Consider the following 24,729-nt stretch of genomic DNA (forward strand, 5'->3'; position numbering starts at 1 on the left):
TGTCCCGGAAACCTCCCCAGCCAGCCCAGTCAGCCCTGGTATTTCCGTGTGAAACCGAAATGAAGCGACGCACACGCCAAAAGATTAGACAAATGAGACGGAAAGGCCCTCGGGGCATTTCTCAACTCCTACCTGTGGCCATAATTACAGTTCTCAAGAGGCCAAACGTGACAGTCGGAGCCCACTCCATCCTGTGTGGACCCCCATCTGCCCTCGGAGCTGGGACGGGTCACCTCTGACCACAGGGAGGCCTGGCCAAGGCCTGCAGCCTGGATGTTGCAGGGCAGTGACAGGGCAGGGGACCCGGGGGGGCCCTTTCGTCCACATGAGACAGCCGGGTCTCAGTCCCCGGCCGGGGCAGCAGCCCTCCCAGCCGCCTAGCATCCAGGAAGCAACAGGCACTCGCGGTGACTCGGCAGGGGCCGTCCCAGCTAACAGAGGACATTCAATAAACCCTCCAGCACCAATAAACCCTCCAACAATGACCAATGCCCCAGGCTGCTGGCACCCAGCTCCGAACTCTGGGGAGACCAGCACCTCTCGAGAACCCCTCCTCAGCCCGGCCCCCAGCGGAACGTGGAGTGGGCAGAGGTACCCTTCACAAACGTGGGGACCTCCTGATTCCTCTGATTTCCTCGAGTCTCCCCCGCTGTCTGCCTGGGCGCCGGAGCATATCTCTCACTCTGCCCTGGCATCTGCCTGGCATGGAGCCCCGGTGGCCACCACACAAGCAGTCCCAAAGCCCCAGGGCCACCGGGAGTGTTTCATGCCATCGGGACGGCTGTGGCTCAGGCTGCGTGAGGCTAGGATGAAGCAACCCGGGACAGAGCAGGAAGCCACAGAGGAAGGAAGACTCCCGCTGCCCATGGCCCAAAGGAATCGGGACGAGGCTTTGCCGCTTTTCCCCACATTGGCGCGCACTTTTCTTCACAGAAATCCCGTCACCCAATGGCTTGCTTTCAGCCCATCCCCACTCCCTGCAAGCATCTCCCCACTGCCAGCTCTGCTTCAACCTGGTCTTTGGGGCCTGTGAGGGAATCCTGTCTAAGCTGTGCTGCGGTTACTCAACCAGTCACCTTGGCTAGGACCCCCGGGTGTCCCCCATCTTGTAACACTGAGGACAACCACAGTTCGGCAAGGTGGCAGCACAGCTGGAGACCCTGGGACCTGGCCACACCTCTGCCTTTCCAGGGGGCCAGCGTCCCCTTTTATAAACAGCAGGGCTGGCGCGGTGGGCGCCAAGATGATATGCTCCAGCACCATCCACTGAGGGGGCTCTCTTGGGGTCACCCCTCCTCTCAACACCCTCAGAGGGGCTGCAGGGAACTGGTGGAGGGATTGCAGAACGTCCTCAGAAGAATGCCCGTTCACTCAGGGTGTGCCCTACACAGCTGTGCTGGGGACAGCCAGGGGCCGACACATCTCCGCCCCTCGCCCACAGGCTGGCCATGACCAGGGCCTTGGTGCCCCAGGGGCTCCACTTACCATACTGACAGCGGGGTCCCTGGAAGCCGGAGGGACAGTGGCACGGCTGGGCTGAGCCTGGCGCACAACGGCCACCGTGAAAACAGAAGCCGGCACTGCATTCAGCTGCGGGGGGAAGGAGCAAATCAGTGAGACAGGCAAGGAGGGGCGAGGCAGGGGCAGGTGAGGCCTCAGGGTCTCTCAGGCAGGCAGCCCACCCAGCCTGCCAGGTCCCCAGCCCTGTTCTCTCTGTCCTGGGTCACACATTGCCCAGCCACCAATGGTGGCTGCAGTGTCCCCCAACCCCCAGCCACGGCTACATGCAGTTGGGGTTAGGCGGAACCCCTCTAGAGTGCAGTAAAGCCCTAATTCACTTCACCTAGATGGGGAGGAGCCAAGGGCATTTCCTGGGGAAGGTGCGCAGGGAGTGGGGGCTGGGGAGGGGTGGGGGAGGGAAGGTGGGGGTGCAGTGGGGAGGGGTGGGCTGCCCAGTGGTCAGCACTGCACAGCTACAAGGGCCGGCTGAGGACCCCCCTCAAGACCCTGATGGTAGAACCTACTAGGTTGGCCCCATTCTCAGGGAGGGGTGGCCCCGGCCCAGGCCACTCGGACCCCAGGGAGGGGACGAAGTAAGGTCCTAGCAGGTGGGGAGCCAAGTGTTGATAGCAGCTGCCCTGAGGCTCCCTGGGGAAAGCAAGGCCAGGGTGTGAGGGTGGAGGAGGCCACAGCTGGACCTGAGAGGCCAGGTGGGGGCTCTGGAGAGGGGGGGTGCCGTGCGGCATGGCAGGCAGCCCCATTACTGGCAGTCCCACACTGCCTCGCTGCCCCCTCCACAGCAGGTGCCCTCCAGGCTGGACCAGGTGCCCCCCAGGGACTCCAGTACCAAGTTCCTTTACCGGGCAACCCCTACCCTGCACGTTACTACTCAAGAGGGCAAGGCCAAGGTGCGTGGGCTGCACTTACTCCTGAGGGGTGCTCGCTGGGTGACTGCATGGTCAGGGCAGTGACCTGGGACCCCCTGCCCCACCCAGAGCCTGTGCGACCTGTGGGCTCAGTGAGTTTGTGTGTCACTCATGGCCCCCCTGCCAGGAGTCGGGAGGGAAGCTCTAGCCAGGTGGGCCCTGTGGTGGCTGCGCCAGGGCTCCCAGGATTCCCAGGCACGGGCCAGGTCAGCTGAGAGGAAGGAAGACAGTTGGCCACTCATCATCTAAGCAGCCCCAGACCAGGGGCTGTGCCCGGTGGGGAAACCAAGGCTCAGAGAATTCATTACCTGGCCTGGACCACAGAGTGAGCCATGACTGGCTCGGGCTTCAGGGCCTGTGTGGTCGTCCCATTTACAGATGTGCCCAAGGCCAGCACCCAAACCTGGACTTGGGATCAGGACGACCGGGCCTGGGTCTGGACTGGCACAGAGAAACACGGGTCCCTGTGAAAGCTTCTTCCTCCCACGCCTCCTGCAATCACGGCCACCACCGCTGCCCCGGGCATGGGGGCATCCCCTCCCCGCCTGGGCCCTCACACGCATCTGGCCACATCCAGGCCCCACCAGCCTCTTCCCTCCAGCCAAACACGTGCAGCTGGAGGATGTGTCCGAACTCGACAGGGTAGGGGCCGGGGGGCTGCAGGGAAGCCGGATGGAAGTTGCCATGACCCTGGAAGCAGCCCAGGAAATTCCCCAGGGACAGGGGACCAGCCTGGGGCCCAGCAACAGGAAACATCCGTGTCCCAGGTGTGAGGCTTGAAGCCTGCTGACACGCGCAGCTGCAAGAGCAAACCAGCTGTGTTTAGCTCCCACCACGCAGGTTCCGGTTTTCCTCGTCCTGAAGACCTCCAGCCCCAAACAGCCAAGACCAGTCACCCTTGGGTGGGGAGCAGGTGCCGGCCCGGAGTCTACCCCTAGGACGCTGCCCTCCCCGGGCTCTGCTGAAGGATGGAAGGCAGGACCTGCCCGGATCTCTGAGCCCGGGGAAAAGCAGCCACTCACTGCCTCCCCCCTCCCACTCTGTTTCCCACCGGCTGGACCCCACCCTGCTGTTCTCAGGGCCCCTCTCCTGGAGCCCACGCCCACCACCCTGTGTCCCTCCTCTAAACTCCACACCCTTCCCTGCCTCCCTGCTCCCCCAGGAAGCATCTGCCTAAATCCGGAACGAAGGGGGAAAGGAGTGTGCTTCTGAAAATCCCAGCCAGATCCAGAGTGCCCGCTGCCGCGGATGACGACATCGTCTCTCAGGCAGGCAGAGCTGACTCTCGCCGGCGGAAAGGGGCGCACACGGACCCTACCGCATGTGCACCCAGCAGGACACCAGGCCCGGGGCAGCCGCTGCCCTCTCTTCAGTGTCCAGGGCAGACATTAATCACTGGTCTCCATCCTGGGCTAGAAAGAGGACACAGAGACCAATGATTAACGTCTGTCCCAGGCTGGAAGGGCACGGCCACAAGATGCTCCCTGGACCCCGGGCCAGTCACTCAGATGAGCACACAGCGAATCCTTCTAGCAGCTCACCTAGCGGCTCAGACCAGGGGTCTCGGAGATAGCACCGTACACACTGGATCATTCACCCACATCCTGTTCAAAGCCAGTCCAGTTGGGTCCACCCTCAGGGTACCTTGAACACACCCACGTCTCTCCACCTCGTCTCCACCATGACACCAAGGCCACCGTCATCTCCTGCCCTCCGCAGACGCCTCTTAGCTGGCCCCAGCTTCTCCTGCTCACTCAGTTTCCATTCTCTACCCCACTGCCGTAGTGACTTTTTAGAAGACAACTCAGATCTTGGTTCCCCGGTTACAAAACCCTTCATTTGCTTTCCATTGACTCGGCACAAAACCCGCGGTCCCCAGATCCTCCCTATCCGACCCCCGTCCAACTCCTGGCCTCCCCCTAGACTCAGCTCTCCCTGCTTGGGGTTCTCCCATGAACAAGCTGCTCTCTGCATGCACAACTCTTCTCTTCCCCAAATGTCACTTCCACAGGGAGGCTCCCTAAGCCCCGTCTCCAAATCAGGGCCCACAGAGCCCCGCTCTTGCCCCCTTTAGTGCCCCTCAACCATGATTAGGCATTCAGTTGGGGTGACAACTCACTTCCCATGCCAGGCCCCGGGCTCCCTGAGAGCAGCCCTGAACTCCATCTTGATCACCGTCACCCACCCAGCTCCGACACGCAGGTGTGCCGGCAAGCTTGTTGACGAAGGAGTGAATGAATTAACAAACCACCGCATGGCCAGGCCAGCCGGGTGTGAGAGGCACCTATGGATGCTCCTTGGGGAAAGGGAGGGCACAAGGGGATGGAGGAGGAGGGCTGAACAAGGCATTGCTCCCTCCCAAGGGGTGGAAAAACACCAGGAGGCCCTAAAACAAAGATGCACAAAGCAGTGCTCCAAACGGAGAGCAGGTGCTCCTGGTAGACATCCCCAAGCCGTCCACATCCCCTCCCCACTGCAGCATGTGCTGACGATGCACAGCCACCTGACGATGCACAGCCACCTGACAATGCACAGCCACCTGACGATGCACAGCCACCTGACAATGCAGCAGCCCGGCCTCCAAAGCCATCAAGGGCCACACCTCTCCCTCATTCAAAGAATTGGAACTGGCAGTGAGGACCATGGCCATTTGCCGGCTGCCCAGCTTCCCAGGCGTCTGCTTTGGGGTGAAATTGGGCAGGTCTACCTCAAATTCCTAGACCAAAGGTTGGGAGGGCCCTTAGAGGCATCCGGGGTGCCACTGGCACAGGATGGCAGATTTGGGGAGTGCATGGCAGCATGTCCATGTCTGTAGCCTCTTTAACAACCCCTACTTTCTCACATTGAACTGAACCACAAGCAAACACCTCTTGCAGTGGCTGGAGCTCATTTCTGGAATCGGGTTAACTGTGGAAAGGGGACTGGATTCCCCTCCAGGGGCTCAGTTCCTGCAGGTGAAGACCTTGAGCTACTTCTCTGGAGCTGCCGCTTGGCCAGAGCCCTTGGCAACTTTTCTTCCTGTCCCTTGAACAACCCAGCCATCTTATGGGAAGTTGGGGTGACCACCAGGCGGATCAAGCCGTCCTATCCTTCCTCGCCCACCAGCCCAGCTCTCCAAAGATGATCGCTGGAGTAGGGGCAGTGCACCCAGAACCTTCCAGAAGGAGGATCTCTGGCTGCCACTAAGGGTCACTCCGGACACTGGTGACTGGCACCACCTCTGTGCCTCATGGCCTGTGCTCCCCCTGCACCAAAGGGCAGGCCCACGTCCCCTCACCACGCACCAGCAGAGCCCTCCAGGGAATGGGGATGAAGCCGAGGATCAGGGACTCCTGCCCCTTCTGTTGAGAACACCGAGCAGTCCCCAGGCCTGCATCTGAGACGGTAACCACAGAATCCAGGGTAGGTCTCTGCCCCTGAGCACCGGGGAGGCATGGGCGGGCGGTAAGGCCGCTGCTCTCAGCACCTGCACACCCCCTGGATGGGGCTCCCAGCCCGGAGATGCCTGGGGACTCTAAGGCGTCACGAGGCTCCCCACCCACCACCCTACAGGGCAGCTCTTATGCTGAAGAGGGAAAGAGAAGGAAGTTCTGGGCTATGTGTGAGGATGGAGCTGCAGCCATGAATGGGAGCATGTGTAGGTGTGAGTGACACACATCCTCTGTGTGGGTGTGACACATGTCCTGTGTGTGGGTGTGAATGACATGTGTCCTGTGTGTGGGTGTGAGTGACACATGTCCTGTGTGTGGGTGTGAGTGACACATGTCCAGTGTGTGGGTGTGAGGGAGGACACATGTCCTGTGTGTGGGTGTGAGGGAGGACACATGTCCTGTGTGTGGGTGTGAATGACATGTGTCCTGTGTGTGGGTGTGAGTGACACATGTCCTGTGTGTGGGTGTGAGGGAGGACACATGTCCTGTGTGTGGGTGTGAGGGAGGACACATGTCCTGTGTGTGGGTGTGAGTGACACATGTCCAGTGTGTGGGTGTGAGGGAGGACACATGTCCTGTGTGTGGGTGTGAGGGAGGACACATGTCCTGTGTGTGGCTGTGACATATGTCCTGTATATGAGTGTGAGTAAGGACACATGTCCTGTGTGTGGGTGTGACACGTTCTGTGTGTGTGTGACCTGTCTGTAGGTGTGAGTGATGCATGGGGTCCACAGAGGGCCCTGCAGCCCCTTCCCAGCAGGCCCAGCCAACCGGGTGGGCAGTGGCCGTGGGGCCCGGACAGGCAAGGAGGGGAGATAGACTGCAGGGCCCGCCGGCCTGATGGTCCAACAGCTGGACACGGGGCCCCAAGCCCAGGCCTCACCCTGGGCACCCCCGACTGTAGGTGCCAAGGTCGCAGGTGCACCAGAGCCCAGATCCAGGGCAGTATCCAGTGGCCTGGACCCCCATCAATTCTGCCAACTCCACCTGTGTACAAGGGGGAAGGGCACCAACCCTGTCCCAGGTTTCTGCAACAACACAAGCTGTATATAGCACCCTTGACATAAATAACTCCATCTTAAGAGTCAGACTCTATTTCACATTTCACAGGGCACTTTGCCAACAAGAACAAGATGCCTTTTGCTTAATAAACAAATTTTAAAAATAAAGACTGCATGTAACACAAACAAGCACGCTCCACTCTCAGGCCTCACTGAGGACTCCGTGGTCATAACACGAGCAGGCCTTCAGCTGCTGAAAAGGGCTGTCCTCGTGGAAAGAAGTCAGCATCCGCCCCGAAGTCTCTGCCATATCAGGGTCCCTTGCAAGGCCCACGGAGGCCACCAGGGCCAGACCAGGAGATGCTTTTTGTCTTTGTTCTGTCTTTTTTTGTCTTTTCTCCCGTTAACCCTTTCTCCTATCTCTTTTTCTCCCAGTGTTCAATGTGACTTTGTTTGTTGTGAAATGTTTAATCTATAGCATTTATATATTAAGTACACTACGATATATAGTTTGCAATGTTGACAGGCGTGTGGAGTGGCGGGAGCCTGTGTGCCTGTGGCTCTGACTACAGGGTAAACCGGAAGCACGAAGGAGAATCGCCTCCTCGGGAACTCCATGGAGCTCACGGCCTCTGTGATAGAAACAGCATCAATAAAGTCTGACATTGCGGAAGACACGATCGTGCGTGGACCTGGTTCTCTCTGAGCCTGCACTGCTCGTGAGACAAAAACCATCACAACACCTCCCTACAGAGTCAAAGCCTGCACAGGCCGTGGATTTCCTGAGAATATGTTTGTCCTCCCTGGACAGCCCAGCATCCCCCAGGTAGCAAGGGGCCAGGAGGGGACAGGAGGGGCCAGGAGGGGCCAGGAGGAGACAGGAGGGGCCAGGAGGGGACAGAAGTGGCCAGGAGGGGACAGGAGGGGCCAGGAGGAGACAGGAGGAGACAGGAGGGGACAGGAGGGGACAGGAGGGGACAGGAGGGGCCAGGAGGAGACAGGAGGGGCCAAGAGGGGACAGGAGTGGACAGGAGGGGACAGGAGGGGACAGGAGGGGACAGGAGTGGACAGGAGGAGACAGGAGGGGCCAGGAGGAGACAGGAGGGGCCAAGAGGGGACAGGAGGGGACAGGAGGGGCCAGGAGGAGACAGGAGGGGCCAGGAGGGGACAGGAGGGGACAGGAGGGGACAGGAGGGGACAGGAGGGGACAGGAGTGGCCAGAAGACAGGAGGGGACAGGAGGGGCCAAGAGGGGACAGGAGGAGACAGGAGGGGACAGGAGTGGCCAGGAGGGCGTGGGACAGCCTGGAGAGAAGCTCTGGGTAGTCGCACTAAGGCATCCTCCCTGGGCCGTGGGTGCCTGAGGGTCTGCCCCAGGGTCGAGGGCCAGGCAGGCTGGGCACAGAGAGGGGCTCCAAGGTCCTGCAGCCCCAGCCTTCGAAGAGGCAGAGCCAGGTCCGAGCTCTCTAGACTCAGTTCTCGCTCCCTCTGCAAATCCAGAATCCCACCCCTTCTCTCTGCCCTCCTGACCCCCCGAACTCAGCCCTGTCACCTCTCACTAGGGCCACCGTGAAGCAGCCCTCACTGCCACCTCTGCCCCCGCCCAGCCTCTCCTTTGACCAGACCTTGCCCTGCCCTCATGAGGGCCCCAGGCCTACGCCCCTGTGGTGGGGGGAATCCTGTCCCCCAAATATTCCTGCCCTCCTGTGACCTCCAAATGTGACCCTGCTTGGAAATGGGATCTTTGCAGATGTGAAGAACACCACGACTGAGGTGAGGCCCTGCTGGGTTAGGGTGGGCCCCAGGGCCTACAGAAAAGGCCCCAGAGACACACAGAGGGGAGACGACCACGTAGAGACGGAGGCAGAGCGGGGAATGAGGCGTCTACAACCACGGAACACCACGGCGGCTGGAAGAGATAGGAAGGACCCTCCCCCAGAGCCTCAGGAGTGGGCACAGCCTTGCTGACACCTTGATCTGAGGCTTCTCTCCTCCGGAACTGAGAAAGAGGACATTCACGTTGTTTCAGCACTTGGCTTGTGGTCCCTTGCTGCGGCAGCCCCAGGAGCTCATATCTGCCCCCCCCCCACCCCCACCTCACGCCCGTCCCATTTGCTCCAGACACAAGATCCTGCCTCAGGACCCCGCACCTTCTATTCCCTATTCTGGGATCTCTTCCCAGGCATGTGCAAGGCCCACCCCTCACATCAGCAGACCACCACCACCTGGACAGAGGAGCCTTCCTGGACCCCTATCCAAGCCAGCACCACTCGGCTCTGACTATGGAGTGAACCGTAGTTCACCCTACCCTCTGCCCCTTCCTCCTGCCTCGCTTTTCTCCATAGCATTTCTCATGGCAGCTTCATCCTTTCCTGCGTGTCCCCTGCAAGGACAGGAGCCCCAGGAGGTCAGGGCAGGTGCAGGATTCTGCTCACTGCTACCCTCTGGGTCCTGAGCACCGTGCCAGCCGCTGCCAGGCCTCCATGACCGTGTGTCAAGCAGAACGCCTGCATCAGCCCTGTTCAACACAGACTTTAGGGTACTGTTTTATCTCTGTGACTTTGTGGCTTTTTTATTTTTCCTTTCTCAGACAGCCTCTAGATTCAAGGTGCAATTAGTTTGGAAAAGCCTGTATAGTCTGTCTCAGGAATCCACAGAGCACATTCACATATTAAAGGCTCTGAGAATTCCTGCAAAAAAAGAAGTCTGCTGAACTCTGGTTTAGGAAGCGCTTACTGGAACACAGAATCCCTTCCCAGTGCCCGTCACAGCGCACGGAGCTGGTGCAGCTCCTAGCTCCATGCCGAGGCCCTGCCTCTCCATCCAGTGGCCTCCCCTTCCCCCAGGCCAGGCCAGCACAACCCATATGAAGAGTTGCGGGGGATGGGGGGGCTGCAGCAGGGTCTTCCTGGGCCCCATTCCTCCACAGTTCCATCTCAGGGTGCACACGTGGAAGGACCGGCGAGTCAGCTGCTCCAGGCTGGCACTCATCTGCCACTCTGCCCACCTGGGAGCCCGGCTTGGAGGAGGGGTGCCCAAGGTAACTGGTGCTGCCAGGACCAGGGGGACTCCGGCTGAAACATTGTCAGGGTCTGGGAAAAATCTGGCACTGGACCACGATAAAAGCGGAATTCAGAGAATCCCTGAGCAGGAAGGACACCCCCCAGCAAGAGAAGTAGTTCCGAACCCCACTGCACCCAGGCCACAGGCTCTGCAGGGCCTCATGGGCTTGGGAAGCCCCGGTCATGAGGCCCAGCCGCCCCACCTGGCACTAAGTAAGTGGCTCTCAGGGAAATCATAACACGATTAGCAGCTTCCGGCCAGTCTCTCACGGGCGTTAGCCTACTCCTCGCTCCTACACAAACACGGCAGGGCTGCCAGGTCCTGACATTGTCCTCCATGGCCGGGTGTCCAGGTCACATGGAAGCAAGGAAATCTCACAATGACTGGGGGTGGGGAAACATCGGCTCAGGGGCCTCCCCTGTCCTTCCCCTGCCAGCAGGGGCTGGAGGGGGACAAAGAAACGAGGAAGGGGCAAAGGGTGAGAAAAGGGAAGGCAAAGGCAGAGCCAAGCCCTGACCCACAGGGCCCTCTAAAGAGTGAGCATCTGTCCTGCACGGGGGCGTGCACCCCACTGCCATCCTCCGGCTCTCAAGGACAGCGGTGCCCTGGGCTGGGGAGCAGGGAGGACCCTGGTTGGGTGTGGCCCCAATGCCCACAGGCACACTGACTGGGGAGACCGTGAGCAGCCACGTGTGATCTCAGCTGACCCCACAGAGGGAGAGCCTCCCAGGGGCTGAGGGGCTTTGGCACCTGCAGGGACCCTGAGACTCCCACCCAACACAAGCCCCTGACCCCGCTAGCAGCTGCGCCCTGCCCTCCTTGCATGAGCCGGCAGAGATGGGAAGCGCACAACAGAGCTGGAACGTGGTGTCGGAAACGCTCGGCTCACCCGGGGCAGGAAGGCAGAGCCTCAGCTGAGCATGCGGAGGCGGGAAGAGACGTCCCAGAACCACCGAGCAGCGGGTAAGGCCCTGGGCTCCGTCACCAGAGAGGCCTGCCCACAAGCCCCTGCACCCAAGCCCTTGGCCAAGTGATGCCGTGACCGAGGTGCCCGATCACCGTGTGTGCCACTGCCACGGTCACTGCTGCTAACAGGAGTCACCATAGGCCAAGCAGGCTTCACCCAGGCCTCCTCCTCTAAGAACAAGAGCTGGCATTGCTTGAGCGCTTACTGTATACAGGCACCAAACAAAGGCTCCACATGAAGTGACTCATTTAATCCCAGGTTTTCAGGTGGACGTTGTCACACCCACATCCTGGAGCTCGAGGCCTGATGGGGCCTCCAGCGAGGGGGCTGGTGGGAGCTGCTACCAGGTCTCAGAGCTCACCAGGTACCTGGGGGAACTGAGCCCAGGACTGAGCCATGTTTTCCACTCTTGGCTGCCTAGACGGGCATCGGCATCCAGCCCATCAACAAACACTTGCTCCACGTGCTGGCTCAGGCCAGGCCAGGCTCCCCGAGGCCACCCATTCTGCCCTGCCAGGGCGCTCCTGTGGGATGCAGAGAAGCCCCCAGCCCCAGCCGGCCCAACCACCTCACACAGTGGCCCTGGGAGAGCAGCCGGTCCAGAGAGAGGCTGGCACGGTGCCCCTAGGCCTGCGGGTCCCAGCGTGCAGCCCACTCCCCTGAGAGGGGCAGCTTGAGGAAGGGCCTACAGGCTTCCCTGCCTGGACTGGAGGCCTCGTGGTGGGGGAGGTCCAAAAAGCCTTGGCCAGGCCGCCCACTGACCCTGACTCACTGCGCCCTCTCTGACGTTCCAGGCTCCCAGGCTGCCCCCCAGACACTCCTGCTGTCCCCAGCACCACCCGCTAGACCCCCGCTGGCCTTCATTTGCCCATCCTCACTTCTGCAGGCCTCGTCACACCCTGGCCACATGAGAAGCATCTGCTCACGGTCAGCCTCCCAGCCATGGGCTCCACATGGGTGAGCACCCGCTGCCAGGGTCCTCGAACCCCCAGTACTCGGCAGCAGCTGAGCCAAAACCCAGCAAACAATTGAGTGACCAAATAAACAAATGACTCTGTGGCTAGCACGGGACACGCCAGGCAACACCCCTCCAACCCTTGGGGCTCAGGCATAGCCCCTGTGAACACTGACTCCCACCCACCCACCGCCTCCCTCACTTGCTGGGACCCAGCCGTGGGGGTGAACAGAGCGGCCGGAGAAGGAGATCACAGGGCTTCCCGGGGCCATGAAAACAAGCAAATAAAAGCAAAACACACAAACAAGCAAATCCTGCGCTAAAAACGAATTTTTAAAAACAATAAGAAAAGCTCAAGTCCAGGATCCGTGTGGGGACCCCACCGACGTGACAACCAGGACCCCCACCCTCCCCTGCCCCCCGCCCCCGGCCTCAGCCCAGCTCCTCCACCCAGCCCAGCCCGGGCTGCCCTGGTGAGGGTCTCAGCCAAGACGCCCTCCACCCCACTCCAGCCAGCAGAGCCCGGCCAGGGCAGAGCCACCATGTTCTCCTAAGGCCCCTGGGTCCCATATTCGGATGGCGGCCTAGGGCCTGGCCATGGCACAGGCAGACGGAGCTGGCAGGACAGGCCCAAAGCTCACCTTGGGCCAGGCTGGTGATGGAGATGGCCACACTCACTAGGCCCTGCTGGGACCATCGAGACCCTGATGTCCCCACAGCAGGTAGAGGCTGAAGCAGCCTCAGGGGACTGGCCCGGCCCCTGCCCTCGAGCCTGACTCTGAGATGATCACTGCTGATGGAGGTGAATACAAGGTGTACACGAGGATAGCCAGAGCCCAGCTCGGGGCTCAGAGGGGACGGCTTTGGGGGAACACGGCCGCGCACACGTCTACCTGCAGTTGCCTTCCCTGCCCAGGCTCTCCGCCCCTGCCCCACCTAGGACCCCAGGCCCAGGGACACCCCTAGCCCCGCCCCAGCCATCCAGGCAGCTGGGCCTTCAAGTCCCCCCTGGGAGCAAAAAGCCCGCTCTCCCCCCGTAAACCTGGGGACTCGGACTGGCAGCCCCATTTCCCCTCCCCGCCCCCACCCTGCTCCAAGCTGCCTGTTGTTTCGCCCCATTATTAGAATCCCCTTGGGCAGGCCCCAGAATCCCTGCCTCAGAGTGGAAACTCAGGGGAACCTTGGCTTTGATGTCTGCCCCCTCCCCACTAAAAAGACCCCTTTGTTCCTCCCAGACGACAGGAGCAGAGAAACAGGGCACAGCTCAGGCGCCATCAGTGACGGTGGAGGCTGGGACCCCCTCCGAGGGGCGCCTGGCCAGCAACCCCCTCCCTGCTGCCAGCAGAGGCCCCGTCGCCTCCTTCTTCCTTGTTACTCTCCTCCCTTCCTGGAGAGAATTATCCACTTCCTCTAATGGAAAAACACGGCCATCATCCCTTCTCTTCCCCTTTTCCTGCCGGAGCTCAAGCCAGAACGGGCAACTTCAGCCCTGGTTTGCAGTCTGCACGCTTCCTGTGTGAGAAGAGCCCCTGCGGCTCCAGGCAACTACCTGCCATAAAGACCCCTACAGCTGGGTTCTGTTCCTGTCACCGGAGTCCGGGGGAGCCCGCTGCCCGTTAACCCTCGATGTGGGGAGTGTTGGCCGGACATGGCGGCTCACACCTGTAATCCCAGCACTTTGGAAGGCCGAGGTGGAAAGATTGCTTGAGCATAGGAGCTCAAGACCAGCCTGGGCGACATGGTGAGACCCTGTCTCCACAAAAAATACAATAACTATTCAGCGTGGTGGTGCACACCTGCAGTCTCAGCTACTTGGGAGGCTAAGCTGGGAGGATCGCTTGATCTCAGGATTTTGAGGCTACAGTGAGCTGTGATGGTGCCACTGCACTCCAGCCTGGTTGACAGAGTGAGACGCTGCCTCTAAAAAATAAACATAAGGCCGGGCGCGGGGGCTCAAGCCTGTAATCCCAGCACTTTGGGAGGCCGAGACGGGCAGATCACGAGGTCAGGAGATCGAGACCATCCTGGCTAACACGGTGAAACCCCGTCTCTACTAAAAAAATAAAAAAACTAGCCGGGCGAGGTGGCGGGCGCCTGTAGTCCCAGCTACTCGGGAGGCTGAGGCAGGATAATGGCGGGAACCCGGGAGGCGGAGCTTGCAGTGAGCTGAGATCTGGCCACAGCACTCCAGCCTGGGCGACAGAGCGAGACTCCTTCTCAAAAAAATAAAATAAAATAAATAAACATAAAAAGTAAAAAATAAAAATAAAAATGTGGGGAGTGCGTGACTCTCTGCCACACTCCATGGCATAGCCTGTCCCTCACTGGCAGGATGCCACCTCAATGGTGCCCCTCACTGGCAGGATGCCACCTCAATGTTTTAGTGGAGGCCAGCTTTATGGGACAGGGTCCCACGACCTCTGTGCCGACCCCTCCCAGCGGGGGACACTGACCCCTTTGCCCAGGCAGCTGCACCTGCGGGACTCCTGTCCCCATGCCTGAAACTCTTCCCAAACACCTCTGTAGCTGTGAACGCCAGTCCTTTCACAAACCAGAGGCTTGAGAGCCGCCCACTCAGCTCAGACCACCCAATTCCAGTCCTGGGCCCGCACCTCCGAGACCCAGCACCCCAGCACCTGCCCGGGTCAGGTTGTATGCAGCATGGGCCTCTCGAATTGTGCTGGTTACATACAGAGAGAGGAAGGAGCGGCTCCCTCGCACCCATGGAGGCTGAGGCCTGCCACCCGGCCCAGATTGGCCTTGGGAGAACATGGTATAGGGAAATGGGGCAGGGAGAGGGACTCAGGGAGCCGGGGGTGAGCGTGGTGTGGCAGGTGAACCCCGAACTAGGCTCAGGGGTACATGAACCCACAGACACCAATGCGTGCCCCCAGGATACCCTCAGACACCCTACCAATGGCAGGCTCCCGTCCTCTGGAAGAGCCAGCAAAGTGGACTGACCCCACCCGGCCCCAGCTCTCTTTCCACAGCTCTGCCAGCCTCGGCTGAGGTTGCTTTTGCAGCCTTTGGCAAGCGGCGTTGCTGAGCGAGTGGCCCCTGCGTCGCTCGTGTTTCCGTGGAAGGGCGATCCCCACCAGGCCGGGCGCAGATTCATGACTCTGAGTCATCTGCGGTGGAGGTGGAGGGGAGGGCAGGGAGGCGCAGGCGGCACTCACCCGAGAGGCAGCCCTGCTCGCCGGGCTGCTGCGTCCACCCTCGGCAGCACCTGAGCACGGTCCGGGTCTCCGTGGTATACACCTGCCTGTAGCCCATGTAGTAGACAGTTCTAGAAAGAAAGAGAGAAGGGAAGTGCTTACCATCGCAGGACCGGCTGTACTTGGCTCTCACTCACCCCTGGGGAGACTGACTCTGCGTCAGCCGGGTTCCCAGCTGCACAGGCTGTGGAATCACGGTTCTCAAGTGGGGTGGCTGATGCTAATGCCCAGCCAGGTTCCTCTGAATGAGGGGGCAGCATGGAGGCAGCAGGGGCCGTGCTGGAGCCAGTGACAGTGGCCTTGTGCTGCATGCAACCCGGGAACACACTACCCCACTGCCTCTTCCCTCCCCACGGTGGTCCTGGCTCCAGGCTGGCATTGGGATGCGCATCTCACCGCTCACCTGGCTCTCAGTGCCTAGAGAGTGCCTAGCCCTGGAGCCAGAATGGCTTCTGGGATGGAGCCAAGTGGGCCCGTGGTGCCCGGGGCTGGGTGGGCTGTGCCAGACACGGGAGGTGCCAGTTCAGACTCCATACTCTCAGTCCACCAGTGAAGCAGATGGCCCCAGTAGGAGCCCCACACACAGGTGCCATGGCCACCGACCCCTACACCTAGGAGGACAAAGCTGAGCTGGGGAGACAGAGGGGCCCTGGAAGAAGTGGTTATGGGGAGCAGCAGGAAGACTTGTGTGGGCCCAGGTCAGAGAGGAGATGCCATAGCGGGCAGGCAGGGAGGGCTTCCCGGGGGCAGTGTGGCCAGGGCAGCCTTGGTCCACAGGCTGGCTCCTGCTCGGACGGGACGGGCTGGGGCTGTCACTAAGGCTGAGCAGAAAATGGTAGGGAATGGGCAGCCCAACCCAGCCAGCGGGAGAAGGTGCCCACAGCCAGAGAGACCCCAGCTACCCAGAGAACACGCCATCCCCCTCCCCAAGTCCAGAGGCTGCCCCAGGCCACCAACACCGTGCAGCCCACAAAGCCCGGTCACCTCAGGACACCCTGCGCCATCCCCTGCCCAGCCCCTGTCTCCACCCTGCTCCTGCGGGCATCACCAGCCCCCTGCATGGAAAGTCTTGGCAGAGCATTTGGCAAGGGGCCTGCCTCTGCCACTCTGGGACTCGCCCTGAGCAGAGGGAGGGTGGGAGGTGGGGGCACCCCAGCCCACGCAGCCCCAGCAAGCCTCCCACCATCACACCCCCGGCCCGGGGCTCCTAAGTCTCAATTCCTCCTTGCCTGGGACTCTTCCAACTCAAGCTGCCCCCACAGGTCGCCAACCACCCGCTCCATGGCCCCTAAAGTGAACGACCCTTGGAGAGGACTGGTGCGCCTGCAGACCCCGCAGCCCCTGTGAGGACCGACCCCTCATTGCCCTGCAGCCACCACCAGCTCACACAGGCTCCACTGCCACCAGAGAGCTCATTCATGCAGGGCTGGGGTCATCAGGGGAACAAGGCCTCTGCCACACGGATGCCTACTCCTCTGCCTTCTGGAAGGTTCGCTGCCTCTCGAGGAAGCTTCTTTCCTGCTTCCTCAGAGCATGGGCCACATCAACCCCAGGACCTGCCCACCAACCCTGCCGTCCTTCCCCGGGGAGCCACCCTGACGCCTGGGTCCTCACCCCTCCGCTGCCCAAGCAGCCTCCACCCTCACTCTAGCAAGGACCAGCAAGACAGACGGCCACCTGTGCCACCTGCCCACCCGGACGCCCTGTCTCCCGCTGCTTGTTCTGCAGTGACTAATGTCCACACAAATTCAGGCCCACCCAGATGTGACCTTACTTCTTGGAAATAAGGTCTTTGCTTCACCTGCAATCAAGTTAAGATGAGGTCATTCACAGGGGATGGGAGGCCCTAATCCAGTGACTGGCGTCCTTATAAGAAGAGGGAAATTTGGACGCGGGCACAGGGGATGGCTGTGTGAAGAGGAAGGCAGAGACAGAAGTGGCGGCCACAAGCCAAGGCACTCCCAGACGCCGGCAGCAGAAGCTGGGGGCTGCAACAGACGCCCCCTCAGAGCCCCTGCAGGGGTCCAGCCTGCCCGCACCTTGATCTCAGACTTCCGGCCTCTGGAGCTGGGAGAGAACAAAGCCCTGCTGCTTTGAAGCCACCTGGTTCCAGGGCTCACTGCAGCAGTGGCAGGAGACTCTCGCACAGCTCTCTGCGTGGCACAGGCCCACGGGTCCCAGGGCTCTGAGGCCTTTGTGTTTGCAAGGACAACAGCTCACGTGGATGTGCGCAGCGGGAGGACGGAGAGAAAGGCAGAGAGGGACAGAGGCGAGACAGACACACACAGGAAGAGAAAACGAAGGAGTAGAAGATGCAGCCGCCCCGGGCCTGCCCCGCAGCCTGCAGACCCCACAGCCAGCCACCCTCCCCCATCTCTGCCGCTGTCTGCAGGGGCGGTGACCAGGGGCCCAGCCAACAGCCTGGGATCAAGGGCCCTTGAGCCTCTGGGAGCGGCCGGGGCAGCCAGGCTGCCATCTCTGGGTAACAAAACACCCGCAGCTTGCCGGGGCTGCTGCATGGGAGGCCGGAGGTGGGCCCTGGGAACCCTGACCCAACAAACAAGCGGGGCCAGGGGCCGGCGGGCGGCCGCTTCCCGGAAGCGTGGGCTCATGCACGCGCACTGCAGAGACGCTCTGGGAGCGCCTCGCAAACCCCGTCTTGGCAGGACATGAAACCACTTGCCCGGACAGAAACCGACCACCGCAGTGAACAATATTTGGCAGAGCTGAGAGTGTTTGGGCCTGTGCATGGTAAATATTTATTCCCTCTCCCGGGCTGCAATGGTGCCGGGCTACGTGCTGCTTCCCCGGGCCACTGACCACCCCCTCCATCCCCCCGAAAGGGAATGACCCTTGCTGCCCTTACAGCCCCCGTGAAGACCAGCCCTTCATTCCCCTGCAGCCAGCACCAGCTCACATGGACTCCAACGCTGGGGAGCTGGTGCCCGCAGGGCAGGGGTCGTCGTGGTAATGAGGCCGCCCCCAGGTGCCCACTTCTCTGCCTTCTGGCGCTACCAGCTCACAGTGGAGGCCACCGCTCAGGGAGTGTGGGCCTGGCCGGAGGGACCTGAGCGGCAGCTCCACCCTCAGAGCCCCTCCCCCACCCCTTCCTTCTCAGGGACCTTGCTCCTCAGAGGGCGGAAGCCCCTTTATTCACAGGGCTCCCCGGCTGGGTTTATCGGGGAAGTACCCACTGAGGGGGCTGAGAGCAAGACCCCTGAACACCCAGGCGCTCTCTCAGCTATACTCACAGCCTCACCTACTCTGGGCCGAGCTGGAGCACCCATCACCCTGCGGCCCTGCCTGAGGCTGGCAGCAGGCTCCACAGCCCACAAGGCAGACGAGGGGCTGATGCCCGCTGCCCTTCTGACCGCAGCTACCACAACACAGCCACTTCGGGGCCAGCCCGGGGAGGGGGCTCATCTGATCCTCACCGCTGCTGTGAGCCAGGTGGGGAAACTGAGGCTACAGCAGGTTCCCACCCTACTGGGGCTCATCCAGCCTGCTGGCCTCTCCCCCCAGAACTCAGGAGAGGAGGCGTCTCCTTGTCTGTCCAGGGCAGGACGGTGACCCTGCACCAGGCAAGCCAGGGTGCCCTCAGGCTGTGGGGTGCGCAGTTGCTGCCTCTCGCCCTCGGCTCTCAGCCACCCTGCACCCTGCTCCAACCACCTGGGAATTACCAGTGGAGAAGAATCGCCACAGAAAGAGAAGGCCAGAAGCCAAGCCCTCGGGGACACGGCCCTGACAACGAGGCCCCAACAACCTGGCACGGGCACGCCGCAGGCAAAGCTGGACATCCAGAGCCACATGTGGTGCCCTTCAGGCCTGGGCAGGGTGCCCGCCGCCAAGCCCAGCTGTGGCCTCACAGCCCGAGTCACCAGCCACCCAGCCACGTGATGGTGGAGGACTTGGTGGCAGTCTCGGCCAGCTGGCGAGGAGGCAGATGGAGGTGTGTAGAGGCTGAGGGGCGAGCATGGTGCCCTGCCTGCCAGCACTCATGCTTGCTCCTCACTCCAGGGCCTGCGGAAGTCCAGGCCAGCCCCTGACCCCTGCCCTGCTGGGGCTGTTCTGCACATGCGCACCCTATTTCTGAGCCCCAGTCTGTGCCAGGCAGCCCAGAAAGGGTGAGGCTGTGACAGGCACGACCCCAGGTACAGGAGACACTGTCAGCTCAGTTCATGGGTGAGAAAAAGGAGGCTGAGGTCGCCACGCTGGTAGGGGTGGAGCCAGTGATGAAACCACGAGCCTCCCACGACACCAGCTAACCCCTGAGTCACCCCTCAGTGCCACGGTGCTCTGGGGTCCTGCCTCAGCTGCCCCGGCCTGGGCTGCAATGCCAGAGGCCTGCCCAGCCCTCGCCCCTCTGCGTCCTCCTAAGGGCAGCCCGGGCCTCCTTCCCTGCATCTCCCCAGAATCCAGGGGCCTCGACTGCTCAGTGCCCCGGCTGAATGGTGGCCAAGCCAACGAGCAGCCCTGCCCTTGCTGAGCCCAGTCACACATACCCAGGCGTCCGCTGCGTGGCAGAGCTGTCCCCGTGGGCGCAGGAAGACTGGCCTGTGCCCACCTCCATGATGCCACCCAGAGCCCAGCTGGGATGCTGGGGTCCCCACCAGTTCCACAGCGAGTTGGGACTCTGGTCGTAAGCACTGGGGGCTCGAGGGCAAACGGGCAAGGGGTCAGGGTTAGGGACAGGGACTCCTGATGCCAGAGGAGGAGAAGCAACGCTCTGAAAGAGGACAGGGGGGAGCCAGAGGTCGGGAGACAGGGCTGGCTCTTGGGAGGGATGAAGGGAGCAGGCCCCAGGCCAGTCTCGACCCAAAGTCTCGCCGTGTGGAGTGACGTCTGGACCGGGCATCTGAGGAGACTCCCCCAAGGTTGCACAGCTGGATTCAGCCCCCAGAGGCTTGGGAGGGGACACAAAGAGGAAACGTGGGATTTGGGAGCACCCTGTGCACATGAACAGCCCCAGGAGCATCCCAAAGGGACAGGGGCCCGGGCCGTGTGTCACCACTTCACTTGGGGCTGGTTCCAGTAAAGCACACGAGACGCCCATCCCCCAGCACCAGGGTGGGAAGAGGCCTCTGGTTCCCCCAGGAGTGGGGGCCAGGTGAGAACAGCCCAGAGTCCTCGGAGGTGGACGTCAGCCCCTCCCCAGTGACAAGCCTGGGACCTTGGGGCAGAACGGCCACCTTTCGGGAGGGAGCGTTGGCAAAGAGGCCCGGACACCCTGCATTGGGTGATGCCAGGAGGGGATCCCCTGCCGGAGGCCTCCAGGCAGGGGGACTTTGTCCACGGCTGCCCCCAGTGCCCTGCCAGGAGGCTGAGGAACTTGGTACATCAGCAACACTGCTCCCACCCTGCCTTGAGGCCAGCTGGAGACCGCGACGGAGACATCTCACCCCCACGGCAGGGGGACTTCCTCAGCCGGGCCACCAGGACTCTCCAGCCCTGCGCTCAGGTGGCTTCTGGCTGCTTCCAGAAACGGAGCTCTTCCACCACGAGCTGTTGACGGGAGACCTGGCTGAGGAGACCAAATTCCCACAAGTAAATCCACCGGTATCCACGCACACATTACACCCACGGGACGGGCCCGCGTCCACGCACGCATTACACCCACGGGACGGGCCCGCGTCCGCGCACGCATTACACCCACGGGACGGGCCCGCGTCCGCGCACGCATTACATCCACGGGACGGGCCCGCGTCCGCGCACGCATTACATCCACGGGACGGGCCCGCGTCCGCGCACGCATTACATCCACGGGACGGGCCCGCGTCCACAGGACAGGCATTACACCCACGGGACGGGCCCGCGTCCACAGGACAGGCATTACACCCACGGGACGGGCCCGCGTCCACAGGACAGGCATTACACCCACGGGACGGGCCCGCGTCCACAGGACAGGCATTACACCCACGGGACGGGCCCGCGTCCACAGGACAGGCATTACACCCACGGGACGGGCCCGCGTCCACAGGACAGGCATTACACCCACGGGACGGGCCCGCGTCCGCGCGCGCGCTACACCCACGGGACGGGCCCGCGTCCGCGCGCGCGTGCGCTACACCCACGGGACGGGCCCGCGTCCACAGGACAGGCATTACATCCACGGGACGGGCCCGCGTCCATGCACACATTACATCCACGGGACGGGCCCGCGTCCACGCACACATTACATCCACGGGACGGGCCCGCGTCCACGCACACATTACATCCACGGGACAGGCCCACGTCCACAGGACAGGCATTACATCCACGGGACGGGCCCGCGTCCACGCACACATTACATCCACGGGACGGGCCCGCGTCCACACACACATTACATCCACGGGACGGGCCCACGTCCGCACACACATTACATCCACGGGACGGGCCCATGTCCACGCACACATTACATCCATGGGACGGGCCCGCGTCCACGCACACATTACATCCACGGGACAGGCCCGCGTCCACAGGACAGGCATTACATCCACGGGACGGGCCCGCGTCCACACACACATTACATCCATGGGATGGGCCCACGTCCGCACACACATTACATCCATGGGACGGGCCCGCGTCCGCACACACATTACATCCACGGGACGGGCCCACGTCCACGCACACATTACATCCACGGGACAGGCCCGCGTCCACAGGACAGGCATTACACCCACGGGACGGGCCCACGTCCACGCACGCGTTACACCCACGGGACGGGCCCGCGTCCACGCACGCGTTACACCCACGGGACGGGCCCGCGTCCACGCACGCGTTACACCCACGGGACGGGCCCGCGTCCACGCACGCGTTACACCCACGGGACGGGCCCGCGTCCACGCGCGCGTTACACCCACGGGACGGGCCCGCGTCCACGCGCGCGTTACACCCACGGGACGGGCCCGCGTCCACGCGCGCGTTACACCCACGGGACGGGCCCGCGTCCACGCGTGCGTTACACCCACGGGACGGGCCCGCGTCCACACACGGATGACAGTCAGGATAGACTGAAAGCTGCTATTTTGGGGAAAACAATGAGAGGAGCTTTCTTCTTCTTTTTGCTCAGGGCCAATGAACCTCAGCCCTCCTGAGATCTCTTGTTTGGGGGCTCAGGGTCCCTAAGCCTCAGCCCTGCTGCACTGGGCTGGGTCATCTGTCTGGGGGCTTGTCCTGCATGTTGCAGATGCTGAGCAGCATCCCTGGCCCCTCAACCTGCCCAGCTCACCTGTCACCAAACCTGACTCCCCATCTCCACTGTCCCGGGGTAGCAAGACAGAACCGTCCCTGAGTGAAAACCGCCATTATTGCTTAACGGTTCTTTTCTCCTCTACTCTGAACACACCTGAATTGCACAGCAAACACACATTGACTGGAAAGCTGCTGGGGCCCCTCGAGTGGGCACAGCAGATGCAGGTGTCCCGCGTGGACCTCACGCCCACGAGAGCAGCACAGAGCAGGGCCTCAGCTCCTCCACAGGTCCCAGGCTGAGAAGCCAAGCCACACTCTTATCTGAGAACGCGTTCCTGCCTTCCCTCCCCCAGACACACGGAAACCCTCCACCTGACATGGGGTGGCTGCCAGTTCCCCACACAACCCACTCTGCAGTGGGGCTGGCTCTGCAGAGCCTGAGGCTATAAAAGGGGAGAGGTGTGCACAGGCACTCAAGTTCGGTGTTGAAATAAAATCTTGAGCAATAAAAAGTTTCACGTGTGTTTGGGAACAAGACCCTAGGGCCAAGCAGCAGCCGTCTCCCGCCGGGCCCCTGGCAGGCTGAGACCACTCTCCCCCTCCTGCGTGGCCAGCATCCTCCTGGGCCAGGTGCTTGGCTAAACAGGTGAGGGCTACAGCATCTGAGTAGCCCCATGGCAGCCTCACCCGGAGGGTGGGAGAGGCCTCAGGTTCAGATGAGGGCTTCAGGCAGGGGTCCGCGTGGCCCCGGGACCAGGACGGAGTCCCAGCCTCAGCTGCCCAGCTCCCAGGTGGTCAGTGCTGCCCTCTGTGTGAACAGAGCCCCTCCCCCAACATGGCCCCTGGGGCCCCTGCACCTACCTCCGCTCATGGCCCACGCACCACGCCTGCCACCCACAGCCAGCCTTCCACACCGGCACCGTGTGGCTGAAGGCCTGCACACACGGCTGGCGGCGGCCCACCAGGGTCAGCTCCTGCTCAGCACACACGTGGGGCCTGGAACAGAGACACAGAGAGTCAGTGCCTCGGCCACCCCTAGCCGGCAGCACCCACCCCTCCTGCGCCCCCAGCTTTGGGTGCCAGCCCATCTGGAGTGAGGTCCAGACCCATGGCCAGGCCTCCACAGCACAGTGCCCGTGCCACTCTCCCAGGCTTGAGGGCACAGGAGCTCAGGGGAAAAGGCAAGATGACCGACACATCCCTATGCATGGGCTACAGCGTGGCTCCTGGTCCTCCAAGACCTCAGGACACAACCACCAATGACGCTGCCTCGACAGACAGGAACCGTAGCCTCGAGGCACAGTCACGCCTGGTCCAGAATTCAGGACCAAGCCCAGACCCATCTGTCCTCTCCACCCCAGCCCTCCCCGCCTTGCTTCAGAGATGTCCCAAGCCCTGATGCTGCTGGGGCACACGGCTGAGCAGGAATTCGCCCACGGCAAGGTGAGGTGAACACGGGCCCATTCGCTGTGAAGTCAGTGGCTCCCCGGCATCATATTACTCACACTGGTGAGTGTTCGCTCTCAGAGGAGGAGGTGAAAACCCCAGGCCCATCCCTGCCAAGCTCCTTCAGGTCCCCTCCAAGGCCTCTCCAGCCCAGAGCCTGCATAAACCAGGGGAGGGGAACACGCCAGGGACAGGTGCCCTAAGCCAGCCATCCAGACCCCACCGGGCTCGGAGCAGGTGGAGAAAGGACTCAGACCCTTCAGGGGGAAGGGTCAGAGGGAGGGACCCTCCAAAGACGGCCACACGGGCCAGCACCCCCCGAGCAGGGGTTCACCCCTGGCCTACCCTGACCGAGGGGTGAGGCGGGCTCCCTCTACAGAAGCAAATTTGAGGGGAGAGGACAAGGCTCCAACGCTCGTGTCCCACTGAGTCAGGTTATGTCTGGGGGGCCTCAGTGGAAAGAAGAGGTTTGTCCTGCTCTCCCAGCTCTGGGCTTGCTACCTAGAACCAGGGCCAGGCACACCTGGTGTGGGCCGGTGTCTCCCCTCCAGCCTCAGGTGCAGCAAGCCTGGCAGATCCCGCCAGAACCCCTCCCACCTCCTGGGGGCAAGCAGGTGGCAGGGGTTCCCCAGCCCCTCATCAGAGGTCCCCACTCCACCAGGAATATTGTCCAGGCTCGGTACCGCCCTCTGCCCAGGCCTTGCCAGGAGCCCCTAACCCGCCGCCGCCTGGTGGGCCGGACCCTGGCTCAGCACTCAGAGACTGCCCGCCCCGTCCAGCCACCCTGGCCCCAGGCCAGCCACCCCCAGATGGAGGCTCTCGCGATGAAGGACTATATTTTTCCTCTTTCCTGGGGCTCGTGCTGTGTGGGAAGCCCTGTGTCCCCTCTGACTTCAGCCCACCCCCTTGTGCTGAACAAATCCAGAAAGCACAGACCCAGCACAGCGGCGCCAAGCTGAGAGCAGCAAATGGCAGGGCCTCACCAGCTGGGACAGCAGGGGCTCCACCAGGCAGCTGTGGCACAGAGGAGGGACCCTGGCCTCCAGCTGCCCACCC

At 62.1% G+C, this 24,729-nt stretch overlaps 2 protein-coding genes across 2 annotated transcripts in view; one reads left to right on the top strand and one right to left on the bottom strand.

The window, feature by feature from the left end:
* MEGF6 (multiple EGF like domains 6) overlaps positions 1 to 24,729 on the bottom strand; it is a 123,186-nt gene that overhangs the window by 90,954 nt on the left and 7,503 nt on the right. Inside the window, exons 2-4 of the mRNA XM_050803857.1 lie at positions 23,089 to 23,223; positions 15,019 to 15,128; positions 1,486 to 1,590 (exon numbers count right to left, since the gene is read on the bottom strand). Coding sequence (XP_050659814.1) covers positions 1,486 to 1,590; positions 15,019 to 15,128; positions 23,089 to 23,223 — 350 coding nt within the window. The remainder of the gene's footprint in view (positions 1 to 1,485; positions 1,591 to 15,018; positions 15,129 to 23,088; positions 23,224 to 24,729) is intronic.
* The window catches only part of TPRG1L (tumor protein p63 regulated 1 like), a 47,514-nt gene continuing 25,014 nt past the window's right edge, over positions 2,230 to 24,729 (top strand). The window contains exon 1 of the mRNA XM_050804264.1: positions 2,230 to 2,233. The gene's annotated coding sequence lies outside the window, so the exon portion shown is untranslated. The remainder of the gene's footprint in view (positions 2,234 to 24,729) is intronic.

Source organism: Macaca thibetana, chromosome 1, assembly GCF_024542745.1.
Source record: "Macaca thibetana thibetana isolate TM-01 chromosome 1, ASM2454274v1, whole genome shotgun sequence".
Taxonomy (NCBI): Eukaryota; Metazoa; Chordata; class Mammalia; order Primates; family Cercopithecidae; genus Macaca; species Macaca thibetana.